General features: G+C 42.6%; 1 protein-coding gene across 1 annotated transcript in view; it reads left to right on the top strand.

The window, feature by feature from the left end:
* The window catches only part of LOC139584624 (cadherin-related family member 5-like), a 34113-nt gene extending 22465 nt beyond the window's left edge, over positions 1-11648 (top strand). The window contains exons 2-15 of the mRNA XM_071416686.1: positions 4110-4312; positions 4448-4504; positions 4614-4706; positions 5009-5095; positions 5220-5330; positions 5610-5780; positions 5863-5953; positions 6571-6677; positions 6910-7110; positions 7218-7349; positions 7472-7550; positions 9265-9458; positions 9583-9603; positions 9874-11648. Coding sequence (XP_071272787.1) covers positions 4110-4312; positions 4448-4504; positions 4614-4706; positions 5009-5095; positions 5220-5330; positions 5610-5780; positions 5863-5953; positions 6571-6677; positions 6910-7110; positions 7218-7349; positions 7472-7550; positions 9265-9458; positions 9583-9603; positions 9874-11019 — 2693 coding nt within the window. The 3' untranslated portion in view covers positions 11020-11648. The remainder of the gene's footprint in view (positions 1-4109; positions 4313-4447; positions 4505-4613; positions 4707-5008; positions 5096-5219; positions 5331-5609; positions 5781-5862; positions 5954-6570; positions 6678-6909; positions 7111-7217; positions 7350-7471; positions 7551-9264; positions 9459-9582; positions 9604-9873) is intronic.
* The last annotated feature ends 365 nt before the right edge of the window (positions 11649-12013 follow it).

Raw genomic sequence — 12013 nt, 5'->3', positions numbered from 1 at the left:
TATGTATAGAGGTTGACTGTTTTGGTTTGTTCAGGGCATCTCTTTACCATTGTAGAAGATGGCGTGTCTTTGGAGGATGGAAGTGGTGACCCTGGTTTAGACCAAACTGTAAGAGGAGAAAATTGTAAGTACCGGCATATGTTTATGGCAAATGCACCCATCGTTCCGCTAAGCTTCTCCATTGCTGTAGATCTGTGTGTCATTATTGCTTTGCCAGAATGTCCCTTTTTATTGATTTAAATCTATGATGTGAAATAACCTATAAATACCTATACGAGGTGTTTGTTGTCAGTAGAAATTGTGTTCCCTGTGTGGCTTATTCCTAAAATGTTCAACAAGTCAAAAAGCTAATAAGTCTGGCTGCACATCTGACTGGCTGACTTACTGCAAATTAAGAAATTATGTGACTAAACTTAACAAAAAGAAGAATAAACTGTATTATGAAGCCAAGATCAATGATATACTTTAAATGAAATTATGGGCAGAAAGACAAATTAAACTCCATCTTTCATCAAATCAGATGGCTTATTCATCACAAAACCATTTGATGTTGACAATTATTTTAATGATTACGTCATTGGCAAAGTTGCCAAACTTATGTAGGAAATGCCAACAACAAACACTGAGCCATTGTACTCATGCATAAAAAACTAATAATAAAAGAAAAGCATTGTAAGTTTTGAATTTTGTAAAGTTATCGAGGGAGAGGTGAAAAAAATCAATATCGATCAATAATGGCAAACTTCCTTGCATTGACAACTTAGATGGAAAGCTAATGAGGATGGTAGCTGACTCTATAGACACTTTTATCTGTCATACTGTATCTTTAATCTGAGCCTAGAGGAAAGTCTTTGTTCTCAGGCCTGGAGGGAAGCCAAAGTCATTCCTCTACTCAAGAGTGGTAAAGCGGCCTTTACTGGTTCTAACAGCAGACCTATCAGCTTGCTGCCAGCTCTCATCAAACTTTTGAAATTGGAAAATTTGTGTTTGATCAAATACAATGCTATTTCTATGTAAACAAATTACAACAGACTTTCAGCATGCTTACAGAGAAGAGCACTCAACATGTACTGCACTGACACAAATGATGATTGGTTGAAATAAATTGATAATAATAAGATTGTGGGAGCTGTACTGTTAGATTTCAGTACAGCCTTTGATATTATTGACCATAACCTGTTGTTGAGAAAACGTATGTGTTCTGGCTTTCCAACCTCTTACCACTAGGCAGGTAGTCTAGTGGTTAGAGCTTTGGGCCAGTAACCAAGGCAGTTAAAACCTTTGGGCCAGTAGCTTTGGGCCAGTAACCAAGGCAGTTAAAACCTTACTAGGGTATGTGGGACGGTAGCGTCCCACCTCGTCAACAGCCAGTGAAACTGCAGGCCGCCAAATTCAAAACAACAGAAATCCCATAATTTAAATTCCTCAAACATACAAGTATTTTACACCATTTTAAAGATACACTTGTTGTAAATCCAGCCAACGTGTCCGATTTCAAGAAGGTTTTACGACGAAAGCACACCAAACGATTATGTTAGGTTAGAGCCAAGTCACAGAAAAAGACAGCCATTTTTCCAGCCAAAGAGAGGAGTAACAAAAAGCAGAAATAGAGATAAAATTAATCACTAACCTTTGATGATCTTCATCAGGTGACACTCATAGGACTTGCATGTTTTGTATGTTTTGTTCGGTAAAGTTCATATTTATATCCAAAAATGTGAGTTTAGGCGGGACGCTACTACTATAAAAATTACTATAAAAATCTAACTTTCATTAAATCACACATGATACAAAATTAAAGCTACACTGGTTGTGAATCCAGCCAACATGTCAGAATTCAAATAGGCTTTTCGGCGAAAGCAAACGATGCTATTATCTGAGGATAGCACCATTGTAAACAAAGACAGAGAAGCATATTTCAACCCTGCAGGCGCGACACAAAACGCAGAAATAAATATATAATTCATGCCTTACCTTTGACGAGCTTCTGTTGTTGGCACTCCAATATGTCCCATAAACATCACAAATGGTCCTTTTGTTCGATTAATTCCGTCGATATATATCCAAAATGTCCATTTATTTGGCGCGTTTGATCCAGAAAAACACTGGTTCCAAATTGTGAAACGTGACTACAAAATATCTCAAAGGTTACCTGTAACCTTAGGTTACCTGTTACCTGTAAGTGCCAAAAAATTTCAAACTACTTTTGTAATACAACTTTATGTATTTTTTAACGTAAATAATCGATCAAATTGAAGACGGGATGATCTGTGTTCAATACAGGATTAAAACCAACTGTAGCTAGCTTTCTGGTCATGCGCTTCTAACAAACAGGACACTTCGAATGACCCTCCTTCAAGATGGCCGTACTTCTTCATTACACAAAGGAATAACCTCAACCAATTTCCAAAGACTGTTGACATCCAGTGGAAGCGGTAGGAACTGCAAGAAGGTCCCTTAGAAATCTGGTTTCCCAATGAAATCTCATTGAAAAGAGAGTGACCTCAAAAAAACAAAATCTGAATGGTTTGTCCTCGGGGTTTCGCCTGCTAAATAAGTTTTGTTATACTCACAGACATGATTCAAACCGTTTTAGAAACTTCAGAGTGTTTTCTATCCAAATCGACTAATAATATGCATATCTTAGCTTCTGGGGGTGAGTAGCTGGCAGTTTAATTTGGGCATGCTTTTCATCCAAACTTCCGAATGCTGCCCCTACCCAAGTTAACCCACTGTTCCCTGGTAGGATGTCATTGTAAATAATAATTTGTTCTTAACTGACTTGCCTAGTTAAATAAAGGTTCAATGAAATATTGTGTACTGCCATATTGTGGATTCAGAGCTATCTAGCTACTAGAACTCAGAGGGTTTTCTTTAATGGAAGCTTATCTAATGTCAAACATGTAAAGTGTGGTGTACTGTAGGGCAGCTCTCTAGGCCCTCTACTCTTTTCTATTTTTACCAATGACCTGTCACTGGCATTAAACAAAACGTGTGTGTCCATGTATGTTGATGATTCAACCATATACGCATCAGTAACCACAGCTAATGAAGTCACTGAAACACTTAACCAAGTGCTGCGGTCAGTTTTGGAATGGATGGCCAGTAATAAACTGGTTCTGAACATCTCTAAAACTAAGAGCATTGTATTTGGTACAATTCATTCCCTATGTTCTAGACCTCAGCTGAATATGGTAATGAATGGTGTGGCTGTTGAATAAGTTGAGGAGACTAAATTACTTGGTGTTACCTTCGATTGTAAACTGTCATGCACAACACATATAGATTCAATGGTTGTACAGATGTGGAGAGATCTGTCTGTAATAAAGAGATGCTCTGCTTTTTTGACATCACGCTCCACAAAGCAAGTCCAGTAGGTTCTAGTTTTATCTTATCTTGATTATTGTCTAGTCATGTAGTCAAGTGCTGCAAAGAAAGACCTAGTTAAGCTGCAGCTGGCCCAGACCAGAGCGGCACTTCTTGCTCTTCATTGTAATCAGAGGGCTATATGAATACTATGCATGCCAGTCTCTCTTGGCTAAGGGTTGAGGAAATTCTGACAGCATCACTTCTGGTTTTTACAAGAAACATTCATGTGTTGGAAATTCCAAATTGTTTTCATAGTCAACTTACACACAGCACTGACACATATACTTACCACATCAGACATGCCACCAGGGGTATTTTCCCAGTTCACAGGTCCAGACCAAATTCAAGGAGACGTACAGTATTATAAAGAGCCATGAGCGCATGGAACTCACTTCCATCTTATATTGCGCAAGTGAACAGCAAACCTGGATTCAAAAAACAAATAAAGCAACACCTCACGGCACAACGCCTCTCCCCCATGTGACCTACTTGTTGTGTGTATGTACTGACATGTATGTGTAACTGATAGATGCACACACACACACTACATGTTAATGTTTTTAAATATATGGAAATTATAAAAACATTTGTCTGTAATCTCTTTTTTGTTATGTAAGACTAGCTGTTGCCATGGGGATCCTAATCAATCACATCAAACTGTTTGTCTGATTGGCTACTCTGCTAATCATAGACTTGTCTGATTGGCTACTCTGCTAATCACAAGCTTGTCTGATTGTCAGGGAACCCATGTCTGGAGGGCCAGGATGTGTTTTCCACGGTCAAAGAGAACAGCATGATAGGAGAACTCATCGCTGAGCTCAACACTGAGCTGACAGCCAATGATGTTGTCTGGAGCCTAACTGGGGAGGACGCTGATTGGTTCTTCCTAGAAAGGCGGAGCATCAGACTCAATGCACCATTGGATAGAGTTCTGGACCGGGAGGTAAAAACGTTATCACAACTTTGTAACAATGATGACAGGGTTCTGTCTTGGTTTAGTTGACTCAAAGAACAACTCTCAGCAGGGCAGATATGAAGCATTATATATGTTGTGTGTGTGTCTGTGTGTGTGTCTCAGGTGCAGGGCCCAGTCCTGATGGCAGCGTTGACCTGCTATGAGGAGGACACTGTGCAGGTAGAGACTGTACATATCTGGAAATATATTTGTCCTTTATACCAAAGTGATATTACTATGGATCCAAAACTTCTAAATGTTTGAGTGTGTGTGTGTGTGTGTGTTTCAGAGTGAGTACAGGATCATGGTGGAGATTCTGAATGAGAATGATAACACTCCTGAGTTTGTGGAGAGCACCATACAGCCTCGCAGCATCAGTGAGGTAAGTAGGCTACACTACATACATACTCACGTACGCACACATATACAGTACGTACACACACACACACACACACACACACACACACACACACACACACACACACACACACACACACACACACACACACACACACACACACACACACACACACACACACACACACACACACACACACACACACACACACACACACACACACACACACACACACACACACACACACACACACACACACACACACACACACACACACAAGTATAGACATAAACTGAAGCCGATTATTGCATGATGTCCATGTCTAGCTGGCTGAGGTGAAGACAGTGGTGTTTACAGTCCAGGCCACAGATGCAGATGGCGACACCATAATGTACTCCATCGACCAGACCTCGGTACTGTATCAATAAAGTTTTATACATAAATAAATACCAGATCTCCTTACTGTATCAAATAAATAAAAAATACTTCTGCATTGAAATGAGTGTGTACAGTATTTGTGTGTGGTCTCTGTTCCAGCCTGATGCTGCCTACTTCAGAGTGGATCTCCCTAATAGTGGAGAGGTGATACTGGCCAAGCCTCTGGACTACGAGACCAAAACACAACTGAAGATCACCATATATGCTTCGGTACCCTAAATGCACCTAGCCTATAGTTACAGAAAGAACTTGGCTGTGCCTACCATCTGCTTGATATATTTTGTGAATAATGCACACCTTTAACCAATCAGATTGCATGACTGGAACTAATATCTCAGTCTGATATATGGTCTGTGTGTGTGTGTGTGTGTGTGTGTGTGTGTGTGTGTGTGTGTGTGTGTGTGTGTGTGTGTGTGTGTGTGTGTGTGTGTGTGTGTGTGTGTGTGTGTGTGTGTGTGTGTGTGTGAGTGTGTGTGTGTGTGTGTGTAGGAGATGAACACTGTGGAGAAGTTCAACACCAGTGCCATCCTGACCGTGAATATCTTGGACGGAGATGACCAGTACCCACAATTCCTGCCGTGCACGCCCCCCTCTAACGACCAATCGAATCGTGTCTGCACCAACCCCGTCTACATGGTTAACATCACAGAAGGCGAACAGGTTAGTGCCCAAGGTTAGGTGTTGGTGGTAGATGTTAGGGGTTAGGGACTGATGTATTGTGTTAATGTTGTCTCTGTTATAGGACGTTCTTCTGGACTTCTCTCCTGGGCCGATCAATGCTGTGGATGGAGACAGAGGCCTCAACTCACCTCTCAGCTATAGCATCCTGTCAGGTACAACACACACACACATACACACACATACAAACCACCATCGTTTATCTTTAGAATGAAATGCAACGTATTATTGGGAGTTGATAAACAGTATAGTTTACAAGGCTACCAATTACTTCACACTGGAAACAGTTAAGCTAAAATAAACCTACTCTTAAGAAAAATATAGTTTACTTAACTAAAGTTCATCTGAAAAAGTAGTTCACTACATCCAAACTACTTGATGAAAAATTATCATATGTAAATCTATTATGTCACAGACTACAAATTGCAAGAACAGATCACTTTGGGGTCATATGTTAGCAGAATGTGCAATTTAGCCTATTAAATACAAAAACGATGTTGTAAGTGAGAATTAGGCAGGTCTGATGCCAAGAAAGGAAATGATTGCCAACTTCACCCAAATGTAATTAAATATTTGCAAAAAAAAATATGTGTGTAGTTCCAGTAGTTAGCTACACTGCTACTTGGCAAAAAAGTAATTAAATACTGAAAACACTACCTAGATTTGAATTTAGTTCAACTACCACCAAGCTACTGCAAAATGTAGCTATATTACTAGTTGAACTACATATAGTTCACTACTCCCCAACACTGTTTACAATATATGTTGTCAGGGGCTGATAATGGGCGTTTTGTGATGGATGAGCTGACAGGGGAGGTGCGTCTGATGAAAGAAGTAGAGAACAGACTACTGACACCAACACTACGCCTACGGGTCATGGTGAGAGACACACACACACACACACACACACACACACACACACACACACACACACACACACACACACACACACACACACACACACACACACACACACACACACACACACACACACACACACACACACACACACACACACACACACACACACACACACACACACACACACGACTCTAACACACACACGACTACAGAGACTCTAAATAACTGAAAACTCTCCCCCCCTCCTCAGGCGTACCAGAGGAATGACCCTAGGAAGTACTCAATTGCCACAGTGGTGGTCCGTGTTGTGGCTGTCAACCGCTTTCCTCCCCAGTTTGGTCGGGCCGAATACCGTGCTTTTGTCACTGAAGGCAACAGCCCTGCCTCACTGGTCAACACTTACGGAAACACCGTGCTGCTGCTACAGATACAGGACAGGGACTTCTCTGATGTATGCATACAAACACAAACACACACACACACACGTTCATACACACAGCTGGACTATGCATAGTGTAATATTCTGTAACTTCAACTCTCTCTTCTCTCAATTGGTAGGGGATTAATCCCAAAATGCACTACTCCCTGAGGTCCTCATCCAATCACACAGAGTTTTACCACATCACACAGGAGGGGCTTCTGATCGCCAGGACCAATCAGCTACGGCCATCACAGAAACACAGTCTGAAGGTGAGCTTTGATTGGACAGAACAGTATACGAGAGAACAACGTAATGATGGACAAGCTACATTGGTGGTGATGATGAGGATAATGATGATGATGATGATGATGATGATGATGATATCATGCAGGTAGTGGCTGTGGATCTGGAGTCAGGTGACATGGCCACGGCTCTCATAAAGGTGGAGGTGCTGTATGAAGGACAAATAGGTAACACAGCCGCACACACATACACACACACACACACACACACACACACAATTACAATTTGTGTGGTCGTACTTGCTCTACAGTTCATCATCATCCGTGTAAGTGTGCATACAGTACCAGTCAAAAGTCTGGACACACCTACTCATTCAAGGGTTTTTCTTAATTTTTACTATTATCTACATTGTAGAATAATAGTGAAGACATTAAAACTATGAAATAACACATTTGGAATCATGTAGTAACCAAAAAAGTGTTCAACAAATCAAAATATATTTTATATTTAAGATTCTTCAAAGTAGCCACCCTTTGCCTTGATGACAGCTTTGCACACTCTTGGCATTCTCTCAACCAGCTTTACCTTTACCTTTTCCAACAGTCTTGAAGGAGTTCCCACATATGTTGAGCACTTGTTGGCTGCTTTTCCTTCACTCTGTAGTCCAACTCATCCCAAACCATCTCAATTGGGTTGAGGTCGGGTGATTGTGGAGGCCAGGTCATCTGATGCAGCACTCCATCACTCTCCTTCTTGGTCAAATAGCCCTTACACAGCCTTGGGGTGTGTTGGGTCGATGTTCTGTTGAAAAACAAATGATAGTCTCACTAAGTGAAATCCAGATGGGATGTCTCGCTGCAGAATGCTGTGGTAGCCGTGCTGGTTAAGTGTGCCTTGAATTCTAAATAAATCACAGACAGTGTCACCAGCAAAGCACCCCCACACCATCACACCTCCGCCTCCATGCTTCACGGTGGGAACCACACATGCAGAGATCATCCGTTCACCTACTCTGCGTCTCGCAAAGACACGGGAGTTGGAACCAAAAATCTCAAATTTGGACTCATCAGACCAAAGGACAGATTTCCACCGGTCTAATGTCCATTGCTCGTGTTTCTTGGCCCAAGCATGTCTCTTCTTATTATTGGTGTCCATTAGAAGTGGTTTCTTTGCAGCAATTCAACCATGAAGGCCTGATTCTCACCTGTCTCCTCTGAAAAGTTGATGTTGAGATGTGTGTGTTACTTGAACTCCGTGAAGCATTTATTTGGGCAGCAATTTCTGAGGATGGTAACTCTAATGAACTTATCCTCTGCAGCAGAGGTAACTCTGGGTCTTCCTTTCCTGTGGCGATCTTCATGAGAGCCAGTTTCATCATAGCGCTTGATGGGTTTTGCGACTGCACTTGAATAAACTTTAAAAGTTCTTGAATTTTTCCGTATTGACTGACCTTTATGTCTTAAAGTAATGATGGACTGTTGTTTGTCTTTGCTTATTTGAGCTGTTCTTGCCATAATATGGACTTGGTCTTTTACCAAATAGGGCTATCTTCTGTATACCAACCCTACCTTGTCACAACACAACTGATTGGCTCAAATGCATTAAGAAGGAAAGAAGTTCCACAAATGAACTTTTAACAAGGCACATCTGTTAATTGAAATGCATTCCAGGTGACTAGCTCATGAAGCTGGTTGAGAGAATGCCAGGAGTGTGCAAAGCTGTCATCAAGGCAAAGGGTGGCTACTTTGAAGAATCTCAAGTATAAAATAATTTGGATTTGTTTAACACTTTTTTGGTTACTACATCATTCCATATGTGTTATTTCATAGTGTTGATGTCTTCACTATTATTCTACAACATAGAAAATAGTAAAAAATTAAGAAAAACTCTTGAATGAGTAGGTGTGTCCAAACTTTTGACAGGTACTATATGTGTGTGCAGTCCCTCAGGGCCCATTGGGGGACGGGCGTCTCCATGGTAGCTGTGCAGTAGGCAAGGCTATGGGTGTGGTCATCCTGGGGCTGACTCTGTTAGGCTGCGCTCTGTATGCCCTGCAGCATGTCCTCCGGACATACAGAGGACTGAAGGACCCAGAGGACAGGGGCTGTATAGCACAGGGAAAACACCCCAATGTGGTGAGATATACTGACACTTCACCCTGACCCCTACCCTTTTAACTTTTAACCTCTAACATTTAGACATTCTGGTCCTGTGCACTGACCTGTGTGTCTCTCTGTTTTATCTTCCCTGCTGGTCTAGAGATTACAATGGTTCCAACTGGTGAGTCTCTAATCTCCTCTCTACTCGTGTGTGTGTGTGTGTGTGTGTGTGTGTGTGTGTGTGTGTGTGTGTGTGTGTGTGTGTGTGTGTGTGTGTGTGTGTGTGTGTGTGTGTGTGTGTGTGTGTGTGTGTGTGTGTGTGTGTGTGTGTGTGTGTGTGTGTGTGTGTGTGTGTGCGAGTTAATAGATGAAGGAGCAAGTGAGCTAACATCACATAGTGTATCAGTGAGACAGTCAGTCAGCCATGTCGATTTGTGTCTTTTCTCCCCAGGTGAGTCACAGTAGCCCCATGCCAGTCCTTGACGAGGTGAAGTTCAAAAAGGAGGGTCTAAGCACCTCCACCTCCACCTCCAAGCTACTGGGAGGTCAGAGCATCTACACACCTGCAGACTCGGACCCTTCTCCATTCAACGCTTTACCCATAGCTCCACCTTCAACAACCTACATCCAGCCTATACTAGCCAGCTCCACTCATACAAACCCCAATCATGGCTCTGCGTCACACAACTCCACCCATACACCTGCTACAACCATCACACCTGAACTACTCAAGACATCCCCTCAACTCCTGTGCAACTCCAGCTCTAGTACCCCCCCACACCCATCACCTAAACCTACCATGGATCAGACAGACTCACCTTTAGCTACACACCCCTCCCCTGTTGCAGATGCAATAGGTGCACCCACTCAGAGAGGAGAGACACCTACCTCACCTAACCAACAGCAGGTACACACACATTTACCTCCTCCCACTCCGATCAACTCACCCCCTCACCCCACACCCCCTCCTACCTCACCTACCACACCTCTCCCTTTCTCACCTACTCCAGACCCGATACACAATCCTGAGTGTACAGGGTATAATCACACACTTTTACTTACTCCACCCTGTCCAGAGCAGGACAGGGTAGGGACACCCCCACCTAAACCCACCCCAGGGCAAACACATACCCCTGCACTGACCATCACCTGCCCAGAGCAGGTAGGACAACCAGGTTACCCTGAGGAGCGCAGACCCTCCACACACAGCCCTGAGACAGCCTCCATCGGTGATGATGACTGCTTCCTGGGGGATGAAGAGGCCATCAGGACCAGTGATGATGATGAGGATGAAGAGCTGGTGAGACTCTATTCTCACATACAGCCCACATTCCTGATAACAGACTACGACAATGACATCACGACTGAGATCCCTGCCAGTGGTGGAGAGGAGGAGGCGACTGGGAACAGCGAAGGAGTGGAGAGAGAAAGGGATTGGATGGAGGGAAACATGGGAGGGGCCGGGAGAGACAGGGATGATATGGAAGGAAAGGGGGGTAATTTGGAGAGCGAAGGGGAGAGTTTGAAACAGGGGAGTCCATCATCTCAACCCTGTGATACAGAGCAGGAAGTATCAGTGGGCCAATCAAAGGAGTGATCAACAGTAACCCAGCAACACTCTATTGCAACACTCTCTAGTCACTGAGGCCAAACATTTAAGAACACTCTGAAACACGCTCGCACAAACACACACAGACACACACACACACGTACACTGATGACATTGGAACATCCTAGACTTGCCTCAAGCAAGTGTAGGTGAAACACAACACAACAGGCCATGTGTCTGAGATATAGGCCACACTCCTCTTGTAAGGCCATTGACTTGAATCTTTTGTGTTACTGTGTTTTTGTTGATGTTCTTATTTTGTTCTAAAATGGTTCAAGGGACTCCTGCACACTGTATGTAGGCCTACTTCTGTCCTCCCCTTTGACCATTCTTATTTAGTTTTTACAAAAAACACCCCTGTGATAAGATGTTACCTACTTCAGTGCTAGCCATGAACTTCATGCTTCTCACGTAGTTCCAATGTCCACAACACAGGATTTGGAATGATGGTCACGAGAAATTGCTTCAGCAAATATTTTTGTTGTTTGGATTGTGTGTTCTTCTACTGTATTTCTGTGTAGCGTGATGTACAATATGATGACCAGAATTGTCATGTTACATCAACTGTCTCAGTCTGTCTCTACAGTATATATCAGTAAAGCCATCATGTGACTGAAGCACTGGTTCATGGGAGTTGTGGTTCTTATACCCTGGAGACTAACACACACACAGAGGGAGACAGATAAATGCGCAGTCAAATTCATATACAGTATACTGAAAAAATATATAAACGCAACATGCAACAATTTCAAAGACTTTACTGAGTTACAGTTCATATAAGGAAATCAGTCAATTGAAATAAAATCATTAGGCCCTAAACGGATTTCACATGACTGGGAATGCAGATATGCATCTGTTGGTCACAGATACCTTAAAAAAAAAGGCAAGGGCATGGATCAGAAAATCCGTCATTACCTGGTGTGATCACCATTTGCCTCATGCAAATGCGACACATCTCCTTCGCATAGAGTTGATCAGGCTA

This window comes from Salvelinus alpinus, chromosome 9, assembly GCF_045679555.1.
Source record: "Salvelinus alpinus chromosome 9, SLU_Salpinus.1, whole genome shotgun sequence".
In the NCBI taxonomy this organism is placed as follows: domain Eukaryota; kingdom Metazoa; phylum Chordata; class Actinopteri; order Salmoniformes; family Salmonidae; genus Salvelinus; species Salvelinus alpinus.
The sequence above is the reverse complement of the archived record's forward strand: the minus strand, read 5'-3'. Positions and strand labels throughout refer to the sequence as shown.